General features: G+C 39.6%; 1 protein-coding gene across 2 annotated transcripts in view; it reads right to left on the bottom strand.

The window, feature by feature from the left end:
* The window catches only part of LRIG1 (leucine rich repeats and immunoglobulin like domains 1), a 149,861-nt gene that overhangs the window by 27,071 nt on the left and 101,741 nt on the right, over positions 1 to 21,049 (bottom strand). For both annotated transcript variants that reach the window (XM_060684228.2, XM_060684229.2), the window contains exons 4-9: positions 17,140 to 17,277; positions 14,608 to 14,751; positions 12,270 to 12,413; positions 11,216 to 11,359; positions 8,877 to 9,020; positions 5,102 to 5,182 (exon numbers count right to left, since the gene is read on the bottom strand). In XM_060684228.2, coding sequence (XP_060540211.2) covers positions 5,102 to 5,182; positions 8,877 to 9,020; positions 11,216 to 11,359; positions 12,270 to 12,413; positions 14,608 to 14,751; positions 17,140 to 17,277 — 795 coding nt within the window. The remainder of the gene's footprint in view (positions 1 to 5,101; positions 5,183 to 8,876; positions 9,021 to 11,215; positions 11,360 to 12,269; positions 12,414 to 14,607; positions 14,752 to 17,139; positions 17,278 to 21,049) is intronic.

Genomic DNA, 21,049 nt, shown 5'->3' with positions numbered 1-21,049 from the left:
AATTAATTCAGGAGGATACGGTACGGGGACTTTTGGAATGCTTCTTCAATTTCAGCTTTTTGTTAATATAATATTCCTGCAACTCTCCCCTGAATAAAGACACGAATCAAGAACAATTAGAACCTAGGAAGGTCAGAGAAACTGTTCAACTTGCAAATCTTGCACACTATATTCAATGTATTGTGATTGTCCATAGATATTGAGATAGGCCTTCCATCAAACTGTACTCTTTGATGTCTATTTGGCTAGCTCTATCATAAAGAAATCTAGGTTATTCATACTCTGCACTTTTCTTGACAATTTTTTAAAAAAGAATGGAAAGCATTAAAATATTATAAAGGCATTTTTTTTAAAAAATAAATACCTTGACCAAATTCTAAAATTAGGAAACCATGTGTCTAAATGTGAAACCTTTATGAGGAACAAGCTAGGTTCAAGATCCTGCTAGTGACTTATGACCACCATTTTTCACACCTAGCAATGTTGCAGCATTCTCATGGTCACGTGATCAAAATTCAGACAAGTGGCAACTGACTCATATTTATGACAGTTGCAGCGTCATATGATCACCTTTTGCGACCTTCTGACAACAATGAGAAAATCAGATCCACTAACAACTATGTTACGAGCTTAACAACTGCAGAGTTTCACTTAACAACTGGGGCAAGAAAGGCCATAAAACGTTTCGCTTAACAAGAGAAATTTTGGGTTCAATTGAGGTTGTAAATCAAGGACTATCTGTATATTGAGGGATGGAAACATTTGGCAAGTAATCTAAGGAAAGCAAAATATTATTTCGGTGCTTTATATAAATAACTTTGATGGGTGGCTATTTTTAGAAAGAAGATCCCATATGTCTTCTTTGGTAAATCCCAATAGTTGAGAATGACTAATGATATAAAAGAACAGAGCCTAACTGGAGAAGCAAGCTATCCCAAGAAAATCAGATTTGCTTAGCTGAATGTTGCTTTTCAATATAATCAAGAAGCAGCAGCAATTAGGTAAAAAAAGAAATTACAAAACAAGTTTGTACAATCTGTTTTCTGTGACAGATGCATCATATGTAATCTAATCTTCAATTCTTACACACATGAATATGTGTCTCAAGAAAGTAAAACAAAAAATTCTCCAAAAAAAAAAATGCAGTAGTGAGAAGAAAGAAGTTACTCGGGATTTGAATATTTGAGGACTTCATAAAGATACTTGGGTCCTCTGATCGGTTTTTATAGATCAGGGGTAGACTATTCTTTGTGTTCCACCATTGAGATGTGTAATTAGGTCATGTCTGCATTTTGAATTTTAAAAATTGATTTAATTGTCTTGGTTTTTCCTCAATAAAACTCTGGGGACAAAAGCTGTATGAGAAAGCCAAATTCCTGACAAATTTCTGAGTCTCAGCACTTGGTTGAGCATTTCCAGGAGGTCTCTCAAGAGGAAGGTTTTTCCATTTTGGATGGAAAAGAGAATCAACACACTATCCTCACATAGTTTAGTTGCAAATGGCCCAACACAACCAGCAGTTAGTTAAAGACCACCTCAAACTTAAAAGGTGGGGGAAAGGTTCAATACTACACACAATGAAGGAATAATTGATGATGGAACACGCAGAGCATAACTTCCTTGATCACAGAAAAGATTTAATCAAGGAAAGTACGCTATCTCTGCATGCTCATAAATGGCTGATTTTTATAGACTTTATAGATTCTTTTGCAAGAAACATGGAAAAATATGAACATATGACTTGTGGTTTTGATTATTAGGAAAAAAATGGATGGTAGAAAAAAGTGAGTTTTTAAATTAATAATTTTGTAATTATATTTAAATTTACTGCAGAGGAAAACAGTTTTTTTTTCCTTTTTAAATTGAGCAGCATATAAACTGGATGAAATAAAAGTACAAATATATAAAAGGTGCACAGAGCATAGAATACAGTGACATCTCTGTTCCCATTTTAACTAATTGCAGGAATGTTATGAAGAAAAATATCCACAGCTTCTGGATACGGCCATGTTTATTTTTTTAATTTTTTTGTCACTAAGAAGAATGGAACTAAAATCAGCCCCATGGACAACTGTTGCCTTTTCAAAATTGCAAAGAAATACAAGGTCTAAATAATTAGGGCTATTTCTAGACATCAGTTTTTGCCAGTGTAATGTTTTAATTGTTCTTCTGAGGGAAGGTTTTAATTTAAGCTTGCTCTCTCCTCAGTGGAAAATGTCATCTATAATTCAGAGAAGGCTAACGTCTTTGCTTGTCCCTTTCTCTCCTGTTAACACCTCCACTATGATGAACAAGGTGCTTTAGTACTCACTGCAATCTCCTTTCAGTAGCTTGTCCACACAGATCAAAAGAGGAACAGCTCTTAAAACTGTCTCCAAAACACTGAAGTAATTATTAATTCATGTGGAGGTTTCCTCTTAAGTCTCTCTCTCTCCCTCTCTCTCTCCCTCCCTCCCTCTCTCTCCCCCCTCCCCCCCTCTCTCTCGCATGGCGCCAATCTATAGGTGCAGAGCTCTTTCTACAGAGTACCTATCTACTTTTTTTTAGAAGCATTCCTCCCATTCCCTATGAGCACTGATGATATTACCTAGTTTGAAATGAAATGAAATGTCTGCAAAAAAACAACCAAGATCAGAGAACACCAAGGAGAAACATATTCCTCCTTTTCCCTTACCTGTGTCAGGCCTGTCTTGGGCCTTCAGGCTTGTTACATTTACTATTGTGGGAAACAGGGAGGGGGGATTGTATGGAGCCAGGGTGATATATATAGACATAACAACATTCCTTTCTCAGAAAGTCAAGGTCATCTTGCCCTGCACCTGGACAACTATAACTGGGAGACATCTCCAGTTGGGACGGTGTTTGGATTGGATCATGTGATGGGCATGTGGGTGCAGGGGAAGGGACTTGGACTTTCTTTTGGGTGGGAAAAACCTGGAAGCTTTCAGATTCGGGTTTTCCCAGATGTGCCAATATGACATCTCTAATAAAATGGAACTTTGAGGAAACTCAAGCCTCAGAGTTTCCTTTCGTTGGGAGTGTTACCCCCAACGACAGGTTACCTGACAACCTGACTTTGCCCACATTGGTGTCTAGGCTTAAATGAGTATGAATAACTTTCTCTCCTCTGCTCCAACGAAGCACATACGTGTGTGAGTATGCATGACCATAGTCACTAGCTTGTTCCTGCTGATGTGTTTTTTGCCAATTCTACAGCCCACCCACCAACTTCACTCTGGAGGGCATGTTCTGAAAGGAGAAATATGCTCTCTCTCTCCCTCTGCAGATGCCACACACAAACACACACACCGCAGAATTAAGGAACTTGATCACACTAAATTCTGATTTTTGTTCAGAGTGGCCCCTTCCTAGTTAGCTGCCTAGTATGCCAATTAGAGGGCATGGTGCCTTCAACAGACATAATGCTAATGGTGGGGGCATCAAGTGAGGACCATTCTCTCCTTCACGCATCTGTAATCATGTGAGGCCTAATATCCGAACAAAGCTAAGCTTTTAGTCAATTTCACAGTATGCCATGTAATGGTCTCCTGCAGGCATATCAAAGGATTAGGGGAAACAGGAATCCTCTACAGCTTCTCAATAAAAAGTAATCATCACTCATATATTTGGACACTTGGTTAATTTGAAAACAGAAATTCTTCTTCCATGTTTTCCTCAATTTTCCAAGGTTAGATGTTTATCCCAAATCACTTTTTAGTGTTTTCCTGGACAACTACGGCTCACAGTTTTGGGGCTTAAAACTGAATTAAATTACCATGCTACATTGGAAGTCATTATCTTTTTTATAGAACAAAATCTTCACTGATGCTATGAATTTATATCTTCCTGCATTAAAACTAGTGTACAAGAATATCCTTGTTTTTAATTTTTCTTGTACGGCTTTAATATGTTTGTAGAATGGTTTCTCTTAATTCACGACATCTTCCAGCTTTCAGTCTCTAAGCGGTTTACAGAGTCAGCCAATCGCCTCCAACAATCTGGATCCTCATTTTACCAACCTCGGAAGGATGGAAGGCTGAGTCAACCTTGAGCCGGTCAGGATCGAACTCCTCGCAGTGGGAAGAGTTTGCCTGCAATACTGCATTCTAAACACTACACCACGATGTCTAGGAAGGTGTGCAAGAGATGTGACCTCAAGAAGTGCAGCACAGGTTGGGAAGGAAGGACAAGAGGTGTGGCAGGCTTGGGCAGGTTCATGAGGGTATGCGAGAGACACCATGTCTGGTAAGATGCATGGCACAGGTTGGGTGTGTGTGTCTGTTGGTATAATGTGAATGAGGAGGGTGCACAGGGGTGCATGAGTTGGCATTGTTTCAGTGCAGAAGAGCTAGGGGAGGCTAGGTGGCTGAGGGAGACTAACTTTAGTGATTTGCTATATTCCCCACTGATTTTATAGGGAAATTAGCAGGGAAGTTGCAAATGGCGATCACATGATTATAGAGAGCTTGGCAACTGACTGCGAATGTGAATGGGTTCCCAAGCACTCAAATTGTGAAAAAGTGATACAAAGTGCACTGCAGGGGTTCTGGAAAGGCCAGAACTCTGAGGACTGGTTATAACTGCCAGTTGCTCAGCAGTATCGTAACTTGGAACGATTGCTGATTGAATGGTCATAGATCAAGGACTACCTGTATCGGCAATATAGTCTCCCTTGGAACAAAAGCTGAGTGCATTTTCTGTTTAAAAGATCACCATCTGAACATAATGTAAAGAAAAATCAGATGTATGCCTCACTTTCACTGGAAGACACAAAGTAAGCAATTTGTCAAGAATACAAAGCGAAATAAATTTATCATTTGAGATTCATAAAATAAGGTGACTCTATTTTATTTTCGGGGGGAAAAAAACCCTCTTTAGATCTACAAATTAAGAAAAAAAAAAGTATAGTCAGAGTTTGAATTATGGCCAAGTGAGCTTTTAAGGCAAGTACTAGTATTAAAAAATATTTGCCCTGCACATGATAGACACTCAACAGATGTCCCACTTTCTCCCATCCCACTCCTAATATACACAGAGATATACAAAGTTATTTGGAAAAACAACTTTTGTTTTCTAGAAGCAAAAGTTATCCGATACTCACAGCATGCTTAAGTTTTCCAGGCCCATAAATGCTCCACTGGTGTCTTCTATTGTCCCTGAAATTTCGTTATGATCCAGATTCCTAGGGAGAGGATGACAAAAGAAAGATCGCAATCAATTTCCCAGTTTGTGAGCCCAGCATTCAAAGAGGCTCACAAAGGCCAACCTTTAGGAAACCTTCCCTAAAGACACTGCCTTTTGTTCCTGTAACATAAAGCTTTCATCTGAAGCATTTGTGGAAAAACAGTAATAATTTACTCTAGTTGACTAGACCTGACCTCTTCCGTATTGTTTTCTTTCAAAAAAACCTCCCACAAATGATGTTTCTGCTACCTGATTCTCTTCAACTGAGTTACAGCTTTACTTCTTCTGGTATTCAGAAAGTGCAAGAAAAAAATTATTTTACACCCACCCACCCACCCACCCAGGGTCTTCTTGGAATTGGGCGGTCTTAATAAATCCGATAAAAACCAATAACTAGAAATAAACCCAAAGGTGCTTTTATTTTAAAAGCAACTGGACTTTCTGATTTTTCTGTAAGACGTTTCTTTTCTCATCTAAAAAGCTTCTTCAGTTCAGCTTCTTCAGAACTGAAGAAGCTTCTTAAATGAGAAGCGAAATATCTTAAAATAAAAATCAGAAAGTCCAGCTGTCTTTAAAATAAAAGACAACCATAACCTAGATGAATGAGAATCTTCATAGACAACTACAAGTAAGGATGAGAACGTGCAAATAAATACAAATGCAATCGCTAAGGTTTTACTGGGGTTGAGTCACGGGAGGGGGGCTCCCAGGTTTTAGGGTGTAGCTCAGTTGGTAATATAAACATGGCTACAAAGAGCTCCTCCTCCCTCCCACCCCCCACCCCCTCTGAAATCAAAAGAGTGGGGCCTGGGTAATAAAGGCCATGAAGCAATCAGGGGAGAAATAATGGGATCCAGAGGTAGATGGCAAGGCATTTGAAGTCCAGAGATTGAGCTGCAAGAATTAACAACGTCATTTCTATTTTTATGTTTTGCATGGAGTCATTTGCTCTTTATTCCAGAGTAAGCTCCTTGTTTCCCTCCATTTCTCTTTTTGTAAAGAGAAATCGATCTCTGAAGGATTGGGAATTGGCACATGATTGTCCTGCCATATGTGAGACGAACTGAAGGACTTTGGGGGAGTGGGGGATTTAGTGTGGAGTGAGATTTTTCTAGCACCCTTTTTAAAAAAAGATAATTGACCTTTACTTTGTATTCTGTATAAAAGGAGAAAGAGAGTGAGTTTACTGCTTCTTCCAAAAAGAACATCCTTTTGTGAGAAACATACTTTCTCATAAATGATTTTTTTTTTTAAAAAAAATCCAACATATAGGGGATCCAGTATTCCAGTTCAGTTTTCTTTGCATTCACTTTGCTTTTCTCACAGCCTCTGTTGCCAATTTCCTATTCTTTCTGGCTGGCTGGCCCTGAAAGCATACTGCCTTGTTAATCATTCTGCTGTGAGGTCTCTGGGACTGACCTCTATTTGAATAGCTTCTCATTTCAGCAGTTTCACACCCACCAAAGGCTTGTCAACAATAGATTGTAATTAAAGCATGCCCAGCTCTTTTTCACCAGGTGCAGGGGCTGATGGGCCTTCCTCTTGATTCAATTAGAACTTGCTCTCCCGCCCTCTTTCCTCTCTGTGTACCGGACACAAAAGGAGACCGAGAATTAGCTGCAATCCAAACACTCTTTTCAGTTTGGGAAAGTCTTTCGTCCTTTTCTGTGCCAGCTGCCTAGGAGCAAGCCCTTTCTGAAAACAGGCATGGGATTGAAAAGTGGGTCTGGGAAAGGCAAAGAAACATAAAGCCCGTCCTCACTTCAATCAAAGGAATAAATAACTGCACAGTGCAGTAACCAAGGGGGAAAGTCTGTGTTTCTTTGCCATTAAGCTCCAACTTCAAAAGAGCGTTGGAGAAAAGAATTTTAAATAAGTAATTTGGAGAACTGTTCATTTGGTGGAAGGACATTATTAAAAAACAACAACAACAAGGTTCCTATAAAGTTATTCTGGTTTTCAGTTAAGGGTTTCACAAAACCAAAGTGATCAACAATTGTGCACATAGAATGACAAGTCAATAAAAGCAGAGATTCATTCAGTTAAAGAAGAAATATCCCATTAAGTATAGGGGATAAAATGTCTCCTTGGACACACTCATGGCACTTTTCTTCCTTAGTTGACTCTGGAGGCAATATTTGCTAGACTGGAAGTTTCCCAGAAGCTGTTAAATGGAGAGAAGATCATCCTCAGTTAATGTCCTCTCAGTACCAACAACTACTATGGTACAGTTCATCCACACAGTGTTAAATTTGGGGTAGACATCGTTGTCTAAATGTCTATGGAGATTCTCAATCATCCAGTCACGGTTGTCCCAAAGATGCTTTTTCCAAAAGGCAACTGGACTTGCTTGGGGTTTTTTTTTTCCCCTTTAAAAACTTCTCATCCAAGAAGTTTTTCAGTTCTAACTGGCGGAGAATGGAACGGTTTATATTCTTTGCAGTCATCTGGTCATTAGCACTCTTCCTTTCGTTTGAAAAAGGAGTCAAAAAAGCCATCTATTTCAAAACTGAACAGTCCCTCTCTCAATAGAGAAGAAGGGATACGACACTACCTATCTCCTATATACAATCCAGTCCTTTCAGCAGTCCCAAGAATGTTCCAAGCTCGTTTGTACTTTAATTCAGGAGACTTTGAGCATGCAGATAAACTTTACTTTACTTTTACTTTATTTTGGATTTATATACCACCCTACTCCCGAAGGACTCAGGGCGGTGAACAGCCAAAAGATAAAACACACATAATAACAAAATTTAAAAAACAATGTGTAAAAACACATTAAATAATTTGGCCCAAACAAATTAAATTAAACAAATTAAAACACCCCTATTGTTTTAAAACAAATTTAAAATTAACAATTAAAAGGAAGTTAGGCCAGGCCAGCCTGTTGAAATAAAAAGGTCTTGAGGGCACAGCGGAAAGTGCGTAAATTCGGGATCCTCCGTATCTCCGGGGGGAGCTTGTTCCAAATGGCAGGTGCCCCCACAGAGAAGGCTCTCCCCCTGGGGGCCGCCAGTCGACACTGTTTGACCAACGGCACCTGAGGAGCCCCTCTCTATGGGAGCGTACTGGCCGGTGAGAGGCTACAGGTGGCAGAAGGTGGTCTCGTAAGTACCCAGGTCCTAAGCCATGGAGCGCTCTAAAGGTGGTAACCAAGATCTTGAAGTGCACCCGGAAGACCACCGGGAGCCAGGGCAGCTCGCACAGGAGAGGTGTTAGATGGGAATGCCACGTCGCTCCCATAACCACCCGCGCGGCCGCATTCTGGACAGTTGGAGCCTCCGGGTGCTCCTCAAGGGGAGCCCCATGTAGAGAGAGCATTACTACCTTATGTAGAGAGCATTACTACTATTACTAGTAATGCTACTACTAAACCCTCAAGGGACCGCAGAGAGAGCTAACCACCGATCCTCAAAGTCCCAATGACAAGATGACTGCAAAGAATATAAATCCTTCCATTCCCCACCAGTCAGAACTGAAGAAGCGTTTTTGGATGACAAGCAAATCGTTATCAAAAGAAAAAAAAAAACAACCCAAGAAAGTCCAGTTGCCTTTTGAAAAAAGCACATTTGGATATTCATTGTCTAATAATTAAGAAAGAGAAGGCAAAAGCAAATATCAAGACCTTATCTCCCTTTTATTCTTCTTAAGAGTTAACCTGACAAATAAAAAGAAAAATGTAAAACTCGTACAGAACACGCAAGCTTTTGAGTCCCTTGAATGCCCCTTCTGCAATGTGACTGATGGAATTGTGACTCAGGTGAAGGATCTCCAGGCTTCCCAGATCTGCTAAACTTCCTTTATCCAATCTGGTTAAGTTGTTAAATGACAAGGACCTGAGGGGGGAAAAAAAGAGCAAAATTTCAATGTGAAGCATTTATTTTTCCTTCTTGACAATAATTCTACTGGATAGTTCCTTTGTCCTAGAAATAATTTAGTTCATGAATATCCTAAATGTCTTTCCTATGGAAACAGGGTCAAGAATATCCAAGTCAGATAAAATATTTACTGTATGGGCAAAATAAATCCAGATGCTAATTCATTTGATTTAACCCAACAGCTCCTTCAGGTTCTCAGAATCTATTCATAGAGTTAAGCCCAAAGATTCCATCTAGTCATTGGCAAAATCAAAGTGTGTTTGCTTTCAGAGTGCGTTATCTTCAAGCTATCTTCAGGATCTTGGTTATATTACAGCAATCCTGCTAAAACATGGAAAGAATTGCCCTTTTTTTGAACCAAGGAAACGGGCATAAGATAGGATTGTAAGGGTGAAAAACGGTCATAAATCAGTCTTTTCAATGCCATTGTAACTTCAAAGGGTCACTAAATGAACTATTGTTAAGTCGAGGACAGCTTATGGTGAAGTGTGGAATAAAAAAGTGAATGATATCTGCCAAAACCAGGACAGTCAGGACAGAAACATTCCTAAATAAAAAAAGGGTATTATCTCCTTGGCAAGCATGTCACATGTTTTTTTGCAAACATGCACCAAGATAGCAATGGTATAACTCAGTGGTGGGATTCAATTTTTTTTACTACCAGTTCTGTGGGCGTGGCATGGCTTGGTGGGTGTGGCATGGTGGGCGTGGCAGGGGAAGGTTACTGCAAAATCCCTATTTCCTCCTGATCAGCTGGGACTCGGGAGACAGAGAATAGATAGGGGCAGGGCCAATCAGAGATAGTATTTACCGGTTTTCCGAGCTACTCAAAATTTCCGCTACCTGTTCTCCAGAACTAGTCAGAACCTGCTGAATACCACCTCTGGTATAACTACCAGTAGGAGCAATGGAAGGCCTTTGGAAAAGCTTTCCAAAAGGCAAGGGACAACATAAATTAATTCCCAAGGAGACTGTGGTGTCAAATTATGAAGAGATGGCAACCAGTCAACATTATTTCCTCACCTGTGATGAAAGAATTTTTCAAAAGGGGAACAGAGGGGGTTACATAGAAGAAATCCAATGCTAGCAGATAGCGCTAAGCACAACTGTTAAAAAAAACTCATAGTTGGCAGCAGATTGTTTTGTTTTGTTTTTTTTGTCAGAACTGTAGAGGCACGTTTCTTTTTTTGACATCAACTAAAATTAGCCAAGAGCAAATTTCAAAATGAAGCTTTGTAGTATCCCTCTCCAATCAGCCAGAAAGAGGCATATATTCACCCAAGTAGGGAAATACGTAGATTTATTTTAAAAAAAAACCACATTTTAATTCCAGAATGGGAAAGAAAACCTCTTCCTTAAGGGATTTGTGAACTCCTTGTATTCTGGATAAATCCACAACACCTGTATCCCTTGAATAACTGAATGTGTATCCTTAAAAGACATTTTCAATAGTTTTTTTTAACATTCCTTATCTGGCTATTTGGATAAAACTAAAACAGACATTAACAAGAGAAGCAAATACAGTGTCAAATGCTTGAGTTAAAGAAAAATCTCAAAGACCTCTAGGGACATCAACTGATATTCTCCACAAATCACAGACATTAAAAAAAAACATATGCATGAACAAATATATAGACATTCAGTCCATTTTTTATCCAGTGTTTTAAAGATATTTGAAATTAAAATAAATTGTAATAAAAATATACAAATTCACCAAGCACAGTTAGATGCTGGAGAAAAGGTTTAAAAGCATCAAATAAATAATTGTTTCATATTTATCCAGGTTAATAAAAAGGCTTTTTAAGAGAAGTTAGGGACAGATAAGGCTTGCTAGTGATGGAAACTAATATATCGATGCCGACTGCTGAAAATAATTTATCCAGGTGAAACAAACTTCTTTGATAGGAGTGGTATTTGGAAAAAAAAAGATACAACTTTAGCACTGAAAATTATTGTGGAAGAAACAGTGTCTTAATATTCCCTAGTCCCAAATTTTCTAAGTTAAAAAGTAGCATTTTAAAAGAGGGGGAAATAATTGCATTCTATAAAACCTTCTAGAAACCTTTCTCTATTAAAGCACTGCCTACATATACTGTAGTGCCAGAGTTTCTATTTTTATTATCAGCGGTTGCCTCCCAAATTAGCAAACTTACAGTTCGTTCAGCTTTTGGCAGAAGTTCCATCCAGCAGGACTGATACTGGATATCAGGTTGTTACTCAGATGAAATTGTTGAAGGGACACCAGGCCATACAGGGAACCACCGTTCACTTCTGTGAGGACATTGTGCTCCAGGTGCCTACATGAAAAACCAAGTTGGACATTTTAAATTGCACACAAACTTCCATTGATTTTTCATACATTTTTTTTCTCAGGCAAAATTCCCCAAATCTGTAATTTCTTTATCATACTTAAGAAGAAGAAAAACCAAAATCCAAATAGCATGCTTATTTGATTTCTGGGATTATAGGCTGACATGAAATTCCTTGCATGGTGTTCCAATACCCCAACATTCTATTACTGATAAAAGTAAAGACACCTCCAGGTCAAAATTGACATTTCATAACTGCATGGAAATGCTCATTTTGGCAGTGAGACAGAAGTGATTTGCTGATGCCTGCTTCTATGATGTTTTTTGTAGTTTCCCAATGTAACTTAAGGATTTACTTCCTCCCTCCCTTTCTTTCTTCCTTCCTTCTTCACTCACTGCCACCCTCATTCTGAGTTCCACTTGGTGCTGCTGGCATCATAGGCCCTGTTACTGAATCAAACACCTAAACAAGGGGTATATAATCATTTTACATTCTAGGTCTGTACTGGAAAAGGTATTCAGGGCTAGGAGGCAACATAACCTTGATTTAAATTAATTAAAATTAACCTAATGTAGTTAACACAATTATTGTCCATGTATTTAATTATTTCCTCTTCCTTTACATTAAGAACCACTATTCAGAAATAGCTCTTGGAAATATGGCTTTGGGCTATAAATTGTGCACCTTTACAACTAACAGCAAAAGTCTATCTATGCTCTCCCAGAACTGAACCCACTTCATTCATAAGGACTGCCCAAAAGCAGACGTTTCAGGCACCAAAAATCACATATCTGCAATCATGCCATGATGTGTGGGGATGACTTCCTTGGTATCTAAAGAAAATGTCAAAAGAAATACAGTATTCCTTAAAATCTATCAGCATAACTATTGACTTACAGAACCTCCATTTTGGCCAGACCCCAGAAAGCTCCATCCGTCAACTTGCTTATATTGTTGCGCTGCAGCTTCAAAACTTCTAAACTGTCCAGTCCATGAAATGTCAACCCTTCTATCAAACGAATACGATTCCGGTTTAACTCTCTGAAAATGACCAACAACACAGAAGGATGTTAACTCAAGTCTTTCTCAATGGACTGATCTTCAAAAGCCAACACCAGGCATAGGTAAATTATCCCCCCCTCCCAATATTAGACCTGTTTTCTGTAAAAATGTATACATTCTACTTATATATAAAATACATTCTACAGTATTTTGTTTGTTTGTAAAAATTACGTTTTAGAATTCAATGGGATTCCTTTAGTGACCTTGTAAAAATATCAAAGTTTTCAACCATAAGATTTTTACCACAAACAGAAGGCAGTGTGTATTGTATTTCTTCCCAATATAGACATAATTTTATGCTATTAACATTTATTTCTTGCAGAAAATGGTTCAAAATCTTTGAATTTATTAAATTCTTTGTATATGTATAGAAGAAATAAATCTAATTTAATTCAGGTTGATTAGAATAAAAATGGTTTGTCTGGGACAATTAATAGTACATGTGTAGTCCATAGGTATCTGGCACATAAGGGTAAATTTCTACCTCCCCAAACCTTAGCTGAGAAGTCCAGTGGTTAGAGATTATTGGTACTATAATCTAAAAACATCTGGAAGACAGGATTTCCACCTCTGCCATGTATTTCAATATAAGCAATAAGATAAATTTGAGTTTTTGACAACAGGAAAAATGAATATGTGAGTCATCTGAACAGAAAAAGTCATCCAAGAGAATAAAAGAAAGCTAAATTAACCACAAAAGCCAAATGGACCAAAACACTATTAATCTGATTTTAAAACAGAAGGGGAATATACTTCCTTGCTTATTTCACTTTAAAAAAACTTTCCTTATTTTTTGTACAGGTAGTCCTTGAATTATGACCTTTTTTTAAAGTGAATGTTCAAAGCTGCAGCGCTCCTATAGTCACATGAACAAAATTCAGCTCACACTTATGGCTGTAGGTTCCAACATCCTATAATCATGTAATTGTCCTTGCCAACTTTCTCTGCCAGCTTCCCACAGGTAAAATCAATGGGGAAGTTGATAGGGAAGGTCATAAATTACTCCCCAACTTTCTTCAATCACTCACTCGTGCTGCACCCTCCTTTCCCCTGTGATTGCACGCACCTATCAGTTCCCTCATTTCCTGGCTTTTCTCTGTGTTCACACACATCCACTGGCACCTTCTTCCTCTGTGCCTCCTTGCACTCATACTCACACACGCACACAACACCAGTGCCCTCCTTTTCTGAGCCTCCCTGGACTTGCACAAAGGGACGCACACACCAGTGACTTCTTTTCCTGGCCTGAGTTCGTGCCACACATGCCAGCATTTGTGCAACATGCACTGGGCTTCCCAAGACCTACCCCTCTGTGGCAATCCTACATTCCTTGCCTGGAACTCTCCCAGATTTCCACTTAGTGACCCATATGTCTTTGGGTTATGATGACAACTAGGACTGCCTGGATTGCTGCCGTTAAGCAATGCGGTCACATGATGTTGCCCTTTACGGCTGCATCACTTAGCAATGGCAATCTTGATTCCAATTGCCATTGTAATCCAAGGACTACCTATATTATGTGAAATCTTACACTAACCATGCTGAATCTAGTCTTTGAGTTGGGTTCCAAACTTCAAGAAAGGAGCAAGCAAATGTTGATGCCAAAGGTCAATTATATGTACATAAAGCGCTGTCGCAGATGCAGATCAAATGCAGCCTAAATTGTACCTTGGCCAAACAAACAACAACACGTGCGCAAACCATCAAAAGCACCCTTTGTCTACCTAAATGCCAACTCCGCATTCTTCCCTCCTTACAGTTTGAACACCGTATGTGAAAACAGAGTTTAAGAGAGCACTCTCAACCCTGCTTTTCTTTCATTGGGTGTCCACAAAATCAAAGTAAAACCCAGAAAGAGAAAGCTAGACTCTTTTTTAAAAAATATGCACACACACGCAACTGACATAAGGAAGAAAATTCATCACATATATTCTAGTTAATGAATACTCAGATATTTTCCTTCCTTTCTTTTGGTCCTATTAAGAATGTAAATTGAACAGTCAATCCAGGACAGAGCCACATCCAATTTTTATCTCATTCATATCACAAAAGACCATTAGAATATGCTTTAATCAACATTTCATACATTCAAGCTGAAAGATTGTGTATGGCGAAGTGTCCTTAGGGAGCTAAAGCCTGGCGAGTTGTAATTAAACTGCACATTTCTACTCACAGTTGTGTTAGATGGGGCAGTTTGAATGCTTTGACGGGAAGTTGGACAATTCTGTTTTTATTCAGGCGAAGCGTCAGCAGGGATCGTGACAAGCTGTTAAAAGCTTTGGTCTCCAGGACGCTGATTCTGTTGCTCCCCAGGTAGCTGTAATAATTTATAAAAGAACACTCAAAATGGTTGTGTCGGAGGTCTTGATTAGTCCCTCTTTATCTGAGCAGGTGGTGACATCAGATACGCTGTTTTCAGAAACCAAATGTCTTCCCACTCTAACAACAATCAAGCCATTTTGTACAATTTATAGGCAGGTGATGATTAAAAGATTCCTCTGATACTGAAGCACCTCCAGTCAGCCAGAGCTTCCTTCCCTACGTCGATGTCTTTTGTTGAACTAAAGCTTCCAAAATTTTCTATTGTTTTTTGTGCTTTGAATTCTGGAGTAGTAGTCCAGATGAGAAAGAATGTCCATACAGGACATCAAAGCCAAACCAAAAGCACAACAAATATACATTGTACATATAATAATCTTTGGAAAAGATCCTGATGTTGGGAAAGATTGAAGACCAAGGAAGAAGGGGACGGCAGAGGATGAGATGGTTAGATAGTGTTTTTGACGCAATGAATATGGAGTTTTGACAGACAGTGGAGGACACAGGGGCTTAGTATGCTGTCGGCCATGGGGTCACTAAGAGTCGGAAACGACTTAGCGACTGAACAACAAGTAAGTATAATACTGAAAGTAAGACAACTGTATTCCATCTAGATTAAACATTCATTTCTGAAAAAATTAGTTTCAATTACACTAGCCATTCTTAAAATGGGAATGACAGCTTCTTCATTCACAGGGATGTGAAAGAACAAGTCTACTGAGATAATAAATTCTTTTTCTATCTAACTAGAATCCCAAAATCTATCAAACAGATCTGAATGCATAGTAATGGATGAAATGTGATGAGCACCAATGATGTAAAATAATAGTTCAAGAGGAAAAGCCAATGGCATACTGCCAGCCACAAGCTTTATAAAGACAACACTCTTAAATTAAGAGAGTTGGGATTGTTAATTGCAATTAATCCAGTGATCATCTATGTCTCCAGACCCTCAAAATATTCAAATGTTTTGATTTTTATAACTGGCTTATCTGTGAGTGACATGTTTTTATGGTATTTGTCTTATCCACCAATGGGTTTATCCAGAAGTATATATGAGCCCCTTAAAAAATATATTATTATATATACTTGCAGATAAGCCCATCTGCGTATCAGCCACACCCAATTTTGGGGGGTATAGTTTAGAGCAGGGGTCCAAACCCCAGACCATGGACTGGCATCGGGCTGCAACATGCCAGAAACTGGGCCACGCAAACAAGCGAAGCCCCATTCACAGGATGCAGGCAGCATGCAAAACTACGCCCTCTCTGGTCCATGAAAAAACTTCTCTCCACAGAACGGTCCCTGGTGCCCAAAAGGTTGAGGGCTGCTGGTTTAGAACCTAAAATTCTCATCTATAAGTTTATACTCTCTCCGTCTCTTTCTCTCTTCATTTTCCTTTATTACCATTCAACTGCTGTACAGTTGAAAATAATTGATGACGGGATGATGTTGCTTAAAAATTTTGGCTCCCATGTTTTGTCTCAAACCATTTTAAATGTAAAGAAAGACAATACAGGTACAGTTCCACTGTATATCCCCCCACTGATTAATGGAGATCAATTCTGACATATTGTTGCATCAGAAATCAGAGAATCTGACTCTTCACTTTAAAAAACGTGTTCCTCAAAACGGACATATACAGCATCATGAAATGTTGCAGCATGAGCATTTTAATTCTAATTCAAGATAATTAAGAAAAATAAGAAAGACATTTTAATTTAAAAATCTGAGGGAAGAATTTTGTCTATTAGCTATTTGTGATAGGTATATATGACAGAATATTGAACTTAGTGTTCCTTGCACTTTCATTCCTCACACCTCTCATATTAGCTACTATAAGAGGCCATGAGAAAAAGATGGACAGAAAAACCCAGTTTCCATATCAGCTCAACAGGAAGAGGAAGAAGAGGATGAGAGAGAGAGAGAGAGAGAGAGAGAGAGAGAGAGAGAGAGAGAGAGAGAGAGAGAGAGAGAGAGAGAGAGGGGGGGGGGGGGGAGAGGGAGAGAGAGAGAGAGCAAAAACCAAGTATCACTGTTCCATTCCTTCCATAGCATAACACGATCAATGAAAGAACTGGATTCTGGAGATGACGTAGATCAGGGGTGTCAAACTCCCAGTCCGCAGTCTGATGTGTCACGTGCTGGCCACGCCCACACCTGGTTTAGCAAAGGGGAAAAAAGTCATGATACATCACGTGACGACTCTGTGATGATGCGAGTTTGATACCCCTGATATAGATGAGCAGCATTCATTTGCGTTTTAACCCATGTTATAACCGGTAACCCTTTTTTAAAAAGATCAAAGTAACCTGAAAGTCAGTTCTTCTTGTATAAATGACTGTTTTTCCATAAAACATTTTAAAAAGAAAGAAAGAAAGCTTACAGATCCTTTATGGGAAGCCCCACCGGGAAACAGCCACTTCGGATTTCTGTGATGTTATTTGAGCTGAGGTCTAACGTTTCCAGGGATACATAGGGCTCCAGCTGGCTGGCTTCGATGCTGTGGATTCGGTTGCGATTCCTGCCACACAGAATGAAGAAAAAGTCAGACATAAATTCACTTTTTGCCCTTCTGGGTTAGAATATAATAGTACATCCATACAGCAAGACACAGGTCTTTGTAACTGATCTGGCACTTTGCATCGGATGCAGTAAGGGAGTACAGCAGAATTTAGAGAGGGAAGATAAAACTTGTTATTAGAATGACAGAAATTGACGTGGATAAGCAGAATACTGAGGAATTTATCCAGCTGAAACAAAGACCACTTTGAAGCCATAAGTTTAAGACTATGATCTACTGACTATGCTATTGTTTATTTAACCATCATTGTTGAATAAACAATGACTGGCTGAGTCTACTTTTGGTGCTCATCTATAAACTGTTCTGATCTACTGTGGCTAGATTCACACATCACATTCTGACAAAACCAATGCCCATTACGATTTAGCACAGGGGTCTGCAACCTTAAACACTCAAAGAGCCATTTGGACCTGTTTCCCACAGAAAAGAAAACACTGGGAGCCACAAAACCCTTCCCGTGCCTGACTATTTTTTGAGCGGCCACAAAACAAGCATACAGTATGTAGTTGAATTAAATGTTCTGTTTTCTTCTGAAACTTTTCTTTTCTTGGTTGTATCCATAGTTGGCCTACCAGGGTTGAAAAGCTCAGTTTATCGTGTGCCGGCGGATGTCGCACATTGGCGGTTGTGACGCATATTTTGAGTGACAGGGAGACGCAGCAGAGGGGTGAAAGAGCCACACGCGGCTCCAGAGCTGCAGATTGCTGACCCCTGATTTAGCACCATGTGTGAACCTAGCTAAGAGTCCTTGCTCGGCACCCAGTCAGTTACTGTAATATATAATTTAAGACAGAAATAACTACACACAGAATGAAAAACTGTGTAATATCTGTATTCCTGAGGAACGTTTAAATTGAGTTAAAATTGCAGTCACAGGCTGCCTTAGCTGAGATTATAGATTAAGCAAAATCAATTATGCAGGTTGTCATTGTACTGTATTACTGAGTAAACAGGTGAGACCTTGATTGGGCAACATGGAGAAGGAAGGCTTAACTACAGGTGGATATCCTTTGGGAGTATAATTGAATCTCCCAGTTTGCCAGAGAAGCCAATATTTTCTCATGAATGAAGGTGAATATATATGTCACAGGATAATGTTGCAGGATCCAATCTGGGTCAGTCACTGGAACTAGAGGTTTAGTCTTCCGAGCTTTTGGACTTGTGCTGGAGCCCATCCCCAGGGAACTTCTAGAACAGAGGTGTCAAGCTTGATTTCATTGAGGGCCACATCAGGGTTTTGTTTGACCTTGGGGGACTGGGGTGGGCGTGACCAGGGTGGGCATGGCCAGCTTGATGTCACTCATGTCAGGGGCGCCTGTGGTGGCCCGAGCCACAGCGAAAACGGGCTCCCACACTCCATTTTCAACTGCGACAGCCTCCTGCAATCCTCTCCCAGAAAAACCAGTGCTTGGGAGGGCCGCACGCAGCCCTACTGAACTCTACTTTCACTGGCAGAGGCACTGCAGGCTGGTCCTTCGCTGTTTCCAAGGCGGCCCCAAGGGCCAAATCTAAGCATCCCATGGGCCGGATCTGGGCCCTGGCCCTTGAGTTTGACACCCCTGTTCTAGAGAGAGCACACATTCTGCTAGAGAAAAGTTCCCTGAGGATGGGCTCCAGCATGAGTCCAAAAACTCAAAAGACTAGATCTCTGGTCTCAGTGACAGCCCCAGATTGGATCCTCCAATATTTTCTGTCATCCCCCCCTTCCCCTTTTTCAAGGGGAAAATGGGAATGTATAGCTGGATGCATACTTCTTTCCACTATGCAAAGTAGAACTAAATCCAGCATTTTTTCTCTTAATAAATCAAAACGGAGAGTGGAACATTAAATAACTAATGAGACAAGGAGTTTCATCCTTGATCTTACTCAGAGGGTCTATGGCTGAAGTTTCTTCAGTCAAACTTAACTTGCCTCAGAAACTGAATTTGGTTTGTCTCCAGAACTGAAGAACCTTTCTACGAATCACATTAATACTTGCTATTTACACAGACGCAGGACTTAAATCAGGAGGTAAGGTGTTGATGTTAGACTGCAGCGTGGATGGCGTGAGAAATGACAGAGTAAAACAGGTGGTGCTACTTCAAACAATCCTGGCTTTTCTAGGAATACCGAAGTATGCTTTAGAGGGTAAGATTATATCTTAATCCCGATGAGTAGGCTGTGCTAAGTATCTGTGTGAATATTTATTGGAAAGTCTTTCAGCAAGTAACATTACCTGGGAGGAGGAAGACTAACCTGAGCATAGAGATGATTAGGCTCCTCCATAATGGAGGTTATTTCTGAAGAATGGGAAAGCAAGATGAAACCATACAGTTGGCCTTCATCTAGGATCATCTTACAGAATTAGTCAGTGCTTTTTTTTAAAGTCTTAACAATTCTACCTTCTGCAAGCAACAAAACCAAGCTTCAAATCACCAGAGAACTCAGCAAAACATTATTTTAATTCTGATACAATAATTTTCAGATCCATAGTTCTTTTTAGTTTATCAATTGAATTTTCAACCAACATTGTATACACATATTGGACATGTCCCAAGAAACATATCACCATAAATGTTCTTACACATTTTCTATATGTTCATCACACAATCAATAGGACATTATACGTCACCAATTTTGCATTATTCACTACCCATTTCACTGCACTCAGCAATCCTCATACTGCTTTATTTCTATCACATATTGCTCTTCACAGCAATCCACAGTAAAACTTTAATTTTACACCTGTTCACTTTGTCATTAGTTTTCATTAAGCCAACAAAACACAACTATCACTTTCACACATTTCTTAATGAACAGCTAAACAGTAGAAATCTGATCCACAACCCCATAACTGAGCAGAGAGCCACACTGCACTTTAAAATTTTTGTTCACTATTGCCTTTCACACTTTTTCAATAAAAACTTTGACACACAACTTATGCATTCTTGCCCACATACCACAGCATGATGGTGCATGTTATATACTGAACATATGCAGGATTCAATAGTCAAAACACTGAGAACTTTAAGACAATAATACATGGAGCTGCAGAGGCTTCCCTCTTTTGTCCTATGAGGCAGGCAAGAACTCTTATAAATACAAATAATCTTATTCTTGATCAGAGAATCTGCAACTTGTTGCCCCAAAGATTGCTTGTCCCCAGAGTGAGCAGTCACATACTGACCAAATTTTTTGAACGTGAAACTATTGGTTTTACTCTGATGATAGAATGATCTTTGATCCAACATAAAATTATGCCAGTGGAATGGGGGGAAGAAGAAAGGTTCTTCACAACGATGTGTGTGTATATGAGAACACAGGGGGGGGGCAAGAAAATCTGTGCCTCCTCCTACTTTGGAAGGTCTTTCAATCAGTCATTCCTGCCCTATTCACCTCAAGATTTGTCGATTGCAGTGTGCTGTACACAGGGCTAACATAGCAATCAGAAACTTCAACTAATCCACAAGACAGGTTGCCAGTTTGCTTCTGGATGTGATACAAGGCTATAAAGCTTTACCTGGCATAAAGGTAAAGGTTCCCCTGAACATGCATGCTAGTCGTTTCCAGCTCTAGGGGGCGGTGCTCATCTCCGTTTCTAAGCCAAAGAGCCAGCGCTGTCCGAAGACGTCTCCATGGTCATATAACCGGCATGACTCGATGCCGAAGGCGCACGGAAAGCTGTTACCTTCCCACCAAAGTGGTCCCTATTTTTCTACTTGCATTTTTTATG

Source organism: Pantherophis guttatus, chromosome 2 (assembly GCF_059756535.1).
Source record: "Pantherophis guttatus breed Tessera chromosome 2, ASM5975653v1, whole genome shotgun sequence".
Taxonomy (NCBI): domain Eukaryota; kingdom Metazoa; phylum Chordata; class Lepidosauria; order Squamata; family Colubridae; genus Pantherophis; species Pantherophis guttatus.
Note: the sequence above shows the minus strand (reverse complement) of the source record. Positions and strands in the feature narration are given on the sequence as shown.